The sequence below is a fragment of the Lepidochelys kempii genome, chromosome 20 (genome assembly GCF_965140265.1).
Source record: "Lepidochelys kempii isolate rLepKem1 chromosome 20, rLepKem1.hap2, whole genome shotgun sequence".
Lineage (NCBI taxonomy): Eukaryota > Metazoa > Chordata > Testudines > Cheloniidae > Lepidochelys > Lepidochelys kempii.
The window spans coordinates 2,930,598-2,939,098 of record NC_133275.1 but is presented as its reverse complement, the minus strand read 5'-3'; the positions used below and the strand labels follow the sequence as shown (position 1 = coordinate 2,939,098).

At 65.1% G+C, this 8,501-nt stretch overlaps 1 protein-coding gene and 2 non-coding genes across 3 annotated transcripts; all 3 read left to right on the top strand.

Moving 5' to 3' along the window:
- The first annotated feature begins 712 nt into the window (after window positions 1-712).
- On the top strand, window positions 713-6,998 carry ATP5F1B (ATP synthase F1 subunit beta). The gene is given in 11 exon segments (XM_073318991.1): window positions 713-1,027; window positions 1,029-1,041; window positions 2,460-2,642; window positions 3,173-3,347; window positions 3,841-3,962; window positions 4,335-4,519; window positions 4,840-4,998; window positions 5,264-5,386; window positions 5,543-5,755; window positions 6,160-6,361; window positions 6,774-6,998. Coding segments are annotated over 11 exon segments (1,773 nt in total). The 5' UTR covers window positions 713-727; the 3' UTR covers window positions 6,872-6,998.
- Window positions 2,690-2,763, top strand: LOC140901145 (small nucleolar RNA SNORD59). The gene has a single exon (XR_012155779.1). It is a non-coding gene; the product is annotated as a small nucleolar RNA SNORD59 (small nucleolar RNA).
- Window positions 4,163-4,236, top strand: LOC140901143 (small nucleolar RNA SNORD59). Its single transcript, XR_012155777.1, has one exon. It is a non-coding gene; the product is annotated as a small nucleolar RNA SNORD59 (small nucleolar RNA).
- Window positions 6,999-8,501: the final 1,503 nt, after the last annotated feature.

The following is an 8,501-nucleotide window of genomic DNA, read 5'->3' as shown; positions in this document are numbered from 1 at the left end:
TGAGTCAGAGCTTGGGTCCCATCGTAATTTAGGTCCAAGGCCTGTCATTTTGCAGTGTGGATGCAACTCAAATCCTAGCCCCAAGGGCTGCGTGCTGCAGCATGGGTACGTTAGCCTGGTTGGGCGACCCACACCCAGCAACTGTAAGCCCTGCAGTGTGGGCGCAGAAGCTCGGCTTGGCAGCACCTTGTAAACCCACCTGCAGAGCTGGGTTTACAAGGCAGGGTGGATCGGGTGACCCCCTGCGCCCCCCCCACCCCGCCCCAGGAATGTCTGGGGCAAGGTCACGCCAGCGGGAAGGGAGCTTTGCACTCTTCAAAGTGAGCCCAGACCAACCCACGTGCGGATTTTCACTCAGTACCGGAGAGGGGTCGAACCCATGTTAAAATGGACCGTCTGGCTTAAAACCAGGCCAAGGGCCCATCTAGGTGTAGACGCTCCCTGGGGGCCACGCCGGCTCCAGGGGCTGAGAAAGGCCTGTGGGATCAGGAGTCAGGAAACCCCCTCCCCGACCAGACCCCCCCATCCCCGCCAGGCCCGGGCTGCCCTGGAGCAAGGACAAGGCAGAACACGTGCTCACGCCTTCCTGGGTCCTGTGCCCTTAAGCAGGGAGCCCGCCTTTTCCAGCTGCAGCGGCCAATCCACTTCAAGCTCCGCGGAGGGTTTCCTCCCTCGCGCGGACCAACTGGGAGGGGGAGCGTGCCCCGAGTGGCAGAGCTCCTGCCCAATGGAAGAGAGGCGCCCGGGGCGATGGACAGGAGCCTCGCCCAATGAGCGCGCGGGGCCGCAGGACGGGCAAGCCCGCCGCCCAACAGGGCGCACTGGCCTGGGTGACGTGCGGCCCGGCGGCCCCGCCCCGCGGCGCAGGTCTTCTGCGGGCGGGCGGCCGGGCTCACTCTGCGCCGCCATGTTGGGGTTCGTGGGTCGCTGCTCGGCCGCCGCCGCCTCCCCCCTGCTGCGGCGCGGGGCGCTGGGCCCGGCCGGGGCCGCGGGGCCGCTCCGCGAGCTGCTGCTGCGCGGCGCGGCCCGCCGGCGGGGCCCGTGAGTGCGGGGCGGGGCGGGGCCGGGCGGGGTCACCTTGGGGCCGGGAGCAGAGGGGGGGCCGGGCCGGAACCGGGCCGCGGGGGGGGGGTCGAAGGGAGCGGGGGGGGCCGGGCCGGAACCGGGCCGCGGGGGGGGGTCGAAGGGAGCGGGGGGGGCCGGGCCGGAACCGGGCCGCGGGGGGGGGGGTCGAAGGGAGCGGGGGGGGGCCGGGCCGGAACCGGGCCGCGGGGGGGGGGGTCGAAGGGAGCGGGGGGGGGCCGGGCCGGAACCGGGCCGCGGGGGGGGGGGGTCGAAGGGAGCGGGGGGGGGCCGGGCCGGAACCGGGCCGCGGGGGGGGGGGTCGAAGGGAGCAGGGGGGGGCCGGGCCGGAACCGGGCCGCGGGGGGGGGTCGAAGGGAGCGGGGGGGGCCGGGCCGGAACCGGGCCGCGGGGGGGGGGGGGTCGAAGGGAGCGGGGGGGGGCCGGGCCGGAACCGGGCCGCGGGGGGGGGGGGTCGAAGGGAGCGGGGGGGGGCCGGGCCGGAACCGGGCCGCGGGGGGGGGGGTCGAAGGGAGCGGGGGGGGGCCGGGCCGGAACCGGGCCGCGGGGGGGGGGTCGAAGGGAGCGGGGGGGGGCCGGGCCGGAACCGGGCCGCGGGGGGGGGGGTCGAAGGGAGCGGGGGGGGGGCCGGGCCGGAACCGGGCCGCGGGGGGGGGGGTCGAAGGGAGCGGGGGGGGGCCGGGCCGGAACCGGGCCGCGGGGGGGGGGGTCGAAGGGAGCGGGGGGGGGCCGGGCCGGAACCGGGCCGCGGGGGGGGGGGTCGAAGGGAGCGGGGGGGGGCCGGGCCGGAACCGGGCCGCGGGGGGGGGGGTCGAAGGGAGCGGGGGGGGCCGGGCCGGAACCGGGCCGCGGGGGGGGGGGGTCGAAGGGAGCGGGGGGGGGCCGGGCCGGAACCGGGCCGCGGGGGGGGGGGTCGAAGGGAGCGGGGGGGGGCCGGGCCGGAACCGGGCACGGCGGGGGGGCGGGCAGCGAAGGTGGATCTGGGGGTTGGGCCGCAGTGGGGGGGGTGGGAGCGGGGGGCTGGGCTGGAACCGGGCGCGGGGGGGGGCGGGCAGCGAAGGTGGATCTGGGGGTTGGGCCGCAGTGGGAGGGGGGGGAACCCCAGGAGATTTGGGCTCCAGCGGGGGGCGGTGCCGGGGAGGGAGCCGGGCTGGAACCGGGTCCGAAGGGGGGGGACGGGAGACTCGCCCTGGGAGCAGGGGGCGCTGGTCCCCCCGGGGTGCAGATGGCAACGGCTGCAAGGATCATTTCTCCCACGGGGCCCAGCTCCCTCTGACAAGCAGCTTGTTTTCCCCCAAATCCCCTGCTGGGGCATCGCAGCCTGTCCCCTGTCCCAGCGTCTGACCTTGACTCTCGCCTCCTTTGCCCCATCCCAGGACGGGACTATGCAGCGCAAGCGGCCCCTGCCGCCAAGGCCGGGGTTGCCACGGGCCGCATCGTGGCTGTCATCGGCGCCGTGGTGGATGTCCAGTTCGACGAGGGGCTGCCCCCGATCCTGAACGCCCTTGAGGTGCAGGGCAGGGACACCAGGCTGGTGCTGGAAGTGGCTCAGCATCTGGGTAAGCGGCGGCCCCTCCAGGTCTGTAACTGGCACAGGGTTGAGGCTCCTTCGCTGATGATCAAATGTGATGACTTTCGTTCTTCTGAGCATGCTGAAGCCACTACTATGGTCTGAGGAGGAGCAGGCTTAAAATGGCTGCTGGCCTGAATCTGTCTAGGAGGAAGCCACAGCGGGGGATGCAGTGAAAGCTGTTCCCAGGGACTCCTGTGCACGTCACCTGCTCTGATGTCCTTTCCACCTTGGCTACCTATGCAGCCTCCAGTACCAGAGGCAAAGCGACTTGCCCAAGGTCACACACGTGTCAGAGCAGGGAGCTGAATATAGCTCTCCCAAGCAAGTGCCCTAACCACTAGGCGTCCCTGGAACTGTCCTCCCTGCTGAGTACGGAGAAACACACACACACACAGCAGTGGTCAGTCAGGACAGGTTGCAGTGGTCAGTCAGGACTGGTTTTGCAGCAACTGTCTTGTTACCTGTGATTGCCTTTATGTAGCATCCATGTAATGCTCCTTTCCCGTGCCCCGGCAGGTGAGAACACAGTTCGTACCATCGCCATGGATGGTACCGAAGGCCTGGTGAGAGGACAGAAAGTGCTGGACTCCGGGGCCCCAATCAGAATCCCTGTAGGCCCTGAGACCCTTGGTAGAATCATGAATGTGATTGGGGAGCCCATCGACGAGAGAGGCCCAATAACGACCAAACAGTAAGTGCAAACGGTCTCCGGCCTTGCAGGGCGGGGGAGAAGGGGCAAGCCCTTGCAAAGAGACTGGGCTGCATGTCACTTGGGACTGCCTGAGAGAGTGGGGGGCGGGCATTGTCGCAGACCCTCTGGGCCTAGTTAAATGGCTGAGAGTTTGCACTGGCGTCTCCATGGCGTTACAGGGACTTGATTGGCAGGAGCTAAACTGAACATCAGATGTTTTCTCCCTATTAAGTAACTTCTGCCCTTAGATTTCAGTAGTGCCTTGAATATAGCCAGCGTGGGTCCCGGTTGCCTAGGTGCGGTGCAAATGCGGAGAAGCAGAGTGAACTGAACCTCCGCTGCCCACAACAAGAGAAACCCCAATGGCTCGTGTTTCCTCCAGCTGTGGTCGCCGGCCGGTGGCACAGTACACCCTAGCAGGCCTTGAATGCCATCCTCCCAGGCCATCCAACTTCTGCAAGCTGACGTGATCCTCTGGGCCCCTGTCTTGTAGGTTTGCTGCTATCCACGCCGAAGCCCCAGAATTCGTTGAGATGAGCGTAGAGCAAGAGATCCTGGTTACTGGCATCAAGGTGGTGGACCTGCTGGCACCGTACGCCAAGGGCGGCAAAATCGGTACGTTGCAAATCAAAGGGCCCATGTGGGGGAGGGAGGCGGGGTTCGGGAGGGGGGTCAGCATGTGGTTCGTGGAGCTAGACTCCCTTTCAGAGCTTAGGAAGCCACCCTGAACCTTTGTTAGTGTGGGGGCCGAGTAAGAGGAGCGTGGTGGGTTCAGAAGTCGTATCCGTTCCTGCCCTTGCTAATGCGCCCTGTTTCCTTCGCTGATGAGTAACCTGGTGACTTTCGTTCTTCTGAGTTTGCTGAAGCCACTTACAATCTCCTGAGAAGGAAAAAGGGGCGGGGGCAGGGAGAGCCTTGTGGCAAAGGAGCTGCTTGTCAGGGTGCTATTGAGCTAACCAACTGCACCCACTTCGCCCACCCGCCCAGGTCTGTTCGGAGGCGCTGGCGTGGGCAAGACTGTGCTGATCATGGAGCTGATCAACAACGTGGCGAAAGCCCATGGTGGCTACTCGGTGTTTGCCGGCGTCGGGGAGCGAACCCGTGAAGGGAACGACTTGTACCATGAAATGATCGAGTCTGGAGTCATCAACCTGAAGGACACAACCTCCAAGGTGAGGGGGGGCCCTGGATAAGGACCCTAGGGGTCGAGCTGCTCCGCCGTGTTTGCCCAGGAGGGAAAGCCGAACCTTCAGATCTAGGAAGCGTGCCCTGAGCAGTGCTTTGTGGCTGGCCAAGCAAAGAGCCTCGGGGTCAGCCCCTCTGGGAAATGTGTGGTCCTTGGGGGCAGAGCTAGGGCTGTCCCTAGCCGCGGGCAGTAAGTCTGTCACCATAGCGCTGGGGCTCCTGGAACGGCCCAGCGGAGGGCGTTAGGTGGGGCCTGGCAAGCAGCCCCAGCTGTCCTGGTAACACGTTCGCTCCCTTTGTGCTGCAGGTCGCCCTGGTTTATGGGCAAATGAACGAGCCCCCAGGCGCCCGTGCCAGAGTCGCGCTGACTGGGCTGACAGTGGCCGAGTACTTCAGGGACCAGGAGGGCCAGGACGTGCTGCTCTTCATAGACAACATCTTCCGGTTCACGCAGGCTGGCTCTGAGGTATGGCGGCAGGGCGGTGCCAGGGAGCCATGGTCACCTGCCCAGCCTGACTGGCAGGTCCCCTGGCCAACGGGGTGAGCTAGGGAGCACTGGCCACCAGAGAAAAGGGGGGTCGGGGGAGGAACTCCCTGCAGGTCCAGGTGGCCCTTCTGTGTCTCACCATGGAACTGTCCCACCTCGTCCAATCCATGTGAAAGGCTCCCGTCCGGGCAAGGCCATCTGTGTCTCTGCAGCCTCCGCCTGACCTGGCTCTGCTTCCTTTCAGGTCTCCGCCTTGCTTGGCAGAATCCCCTCAGCCGTGGGGTACCAGCCCACCCTGGCGACTGACATGGGCACCATGCAGGAGAGGATCACCACCACCCGCAAGGGCTCCATCACCTCTGTGCAGGTAACTGTTCTGGGGAGTGGCCCGTCAGTGCGCCCTCGGACACACAGGCCTCTCCCGGCTCATGAAGAGGTTTCCCATAGTGCTGCTGTATCATGACCTCAAGGGCAACGTCCCAGTGGCATTCAGCTATCATAGCCCATCTCTCTTGTTGCCTAGGCGATCTACGTACCAGCTGATGACTTGACCGACCCTGCCCCTGCCACCACATTTGCCCATTTGGACGCCACTACTGTGTTGTCCCGCGCCATTGCTGAGCTGGGCATCTACCCTGCCGTCGATCCTCTGGACTCCACCTCCCGCATCATGGACCCCAACATCGTGGGGCAGGAGCACTACGATGTGGCCCGGGGGGTGCAGAAGATCCTACAGGTGAGAGCTGTGACGGGAGGTTGTATGGGGTGAGAGCGACAAAGGCCCCGTGGTTAGGAGGTGAGACTGGGCCGTGGAAGGGCAGAGTCCAGTTCCCTGCTGTGTTACCTGGGACAAGTTCCTTGCTCTCTCCGCAGCTCAGTTCCCCGTCTGTACAGAGGGGAGGGGAGGAGCACAGACTGGGGGGCGCTTGGGTCCCCTCTTCTGTGCCCCCAGGCTGGGGGCACAGCAGCTGGCCTAGAGGCTGATGGGAAGGGGAAGCTCAAGGGTACAGCCTGTGGGATCTGTGTACGGAAGGCTTGGCCAGCTGGGAGCCCTGGTTAGCTGCCGAGGAGCGGGCAGTTCTGGTTGCCCCCAGCTCTGCCAGCCTGTCGGTGGCCTGCAGCGCTTCTCTCTCCCCCTAGGACTATAAATCCCTCCAGGACATCATTGCCATCCTGGGGATGGACGAGCTGTCGGAGGAGGACAAGCTGACAGTAGCCCGTGCCCGCAAGATCCAGCGGTTCCTGTCCCAGCCGTTCCAGGTGGCCGAGGTCTTCACTGGCCACTTGGGCAAACTGGTCCCACTGAAGGAAACCATCAAGGGCTTCCAGGACATCCTCGGAGGTGAGGTGCCAGGGGTGGGGCTTCTTGACTCTTCAGCTAACCCAGCCCTAGAAGTAGGGGGTACAATGGCTGTGGCCCATGGAGTCTCCCCTCTGCTCTTAGCTGGGAGGCTGGACCCACATCTCCTGGTGCTGCAAGCAGGGCACTGAGGTATGTGGCTGTCTTGCTGTCCTGGGCTGCCTGGCAGGGACTTGGCTGGTGTGTTCCAGCTTCAGCTGGGGAGCTGCTCTTTGGGCTGAGGGGGGGGATATAGCACACACACACACACCCATGCCCCCCCCCCATGATTCCTGTGAAGCTGCAGGGACCTTCCCCACATGTATAAGAGCCCTGGTGTTTGCTGCCCCCTTGTGGGGAGTCCCTGGGGTGCAGGGAAGCTGGGTCCCCCTCCTCACTGCTCCCTCTTGCGCAGGTACCTACGACCACCTGCCGGAACAGGCCTTCTACATGGTGGGCCCCATCGAGGAGGCTGTGGCAAAGGCGGAGAAGCTGGCCGAAGAGCACTCGTGAGCGACTGGCTCCGTCATACCTCTCCCCCAGCGCATCCCCACCCGGCTCCTCGGGGCCCGAGCTGGGTGTTGTCCTGTCTCCAGAGTATATTTAAAGTTTCCAATAAAACATCCGTCTAAAACATGAAGCAGGGCTGTTGAGGCTGTGGGGGGCAGGATCTGCATGGGGCAGAGTTCTGGGCGAGGGGTGACACCTGGATCAGTGGGGCGGGATTCTAGGAGCCACAGCATAACTTGCAGGGCTCGTAAAACATCGCCACTAGCTTCCAACCCAGCTGGTCGCTGGGCCTCGGCTGCCCCCTTCCCTCCCCTCGGCTCTGTGCCCTGTGGAGGGGCTGAGCGGCAGCAAGGAGTATAGCTGCTGAGTCATTCCTCCCAACCTGAGCTGCTGTTTGTGGCTCCTGGCTAGTCCGTGGCTACCCCCCATGGCCGTGCTGCGGTGCAATCTTCTGGCCCGGCTCCTGCCCACGCTTAACTAGCGGGTGAGGGGATCGGCCGAACTCTGTCCCCTGGTGGCTGGGGGAGGTGGGTAGCGAGGGCCTGAGATTGCAGAGCAGCTTGTCGGATGCTTCTGGGGAGCAGAGAACAAAGGGCCTTGGCTCCGAAACAGTTCGGCCTGGCCTGGCCTGACCCAATGTCCTCCCTCGGCCGGCGCCGTTCTCTTCCCAGGGGCAGGTGGTCTCTTGGAATGAGCCTCTGTCTCTTGGTGTGCAACCGTTGGGCTTGGCTTTAAGAGGTGGGGCCACTGGCCTAGGGGCGAGTACCCAGCCCTGTCTGCTTCCTAATACGCTCATCACCTACCCAGGACCGCAAGACTCCTGAATGCCACCTTCTGGCACTGCCCCGGCTCCAGGCCCAGTCCTTGACCCCATCCCCCTCTGCCCTGAAAGCCCCGGTCTGGCACCAGTGCCTTCTTAACATGGCTTCGCTGGCAGCTGGGCGATGACGCAGCCCCGGGCTGGGGGGAAGTGCTGCAGGAGACATGCCAGCGCAGAGTCCGTGGGGGAGAAGCAGCGGGTTGCTCAGCTGTACCTGCGGGCTGCGGCTGGCTCTGTTAACTCCTGAGTGTCTGGGTCCGGCGCTAACAGCCACTGCTCTGCAAAGCCTGTACCCCATGCAAGAGCAGAGGGAGGCTGGGGGGATGCACTTCCAGCTGGTTGCCTTGTCTAGTTGCTCACTGCTCCTCTTGCAGGGCTGGCTTGGGGACTGGGGCGAGGATATTCCACCCACAGCAGCTGCCAGAGAGCTCGCAAGCCAGGTTCATGTGCAATAAGTGGGGTGTTTCCCTTTGGCCCCTCTGTTTCCTCCAGCATCTTCCCTGAGCCGATCCCATGGGTCTACAGCCGCATCTCTAGGTCCTAAGAGCTCAGGGCCCCTGGCTGCTGTACAGCTGGTGGGATTCTCCCTGCCCTGAGGACCTTAGACAAAAGCTGGGCAGGGGAAATGATTGAGCTGGTTTAGTGGCGAAGCTGGGCCTAGAACCCAGTTCTGCCCCCCAGCTCAGGGCTCTGTGCACGAGGCTGGAGTTAAGCCAGCCCAGGCCCCTGGTCTCTGAGCAGCACCTGGCACAAGGGGCCTAGGTCTGTGACTGGGACGACTGGGTACTACCGCAATACAAAGGCCACTGAAAT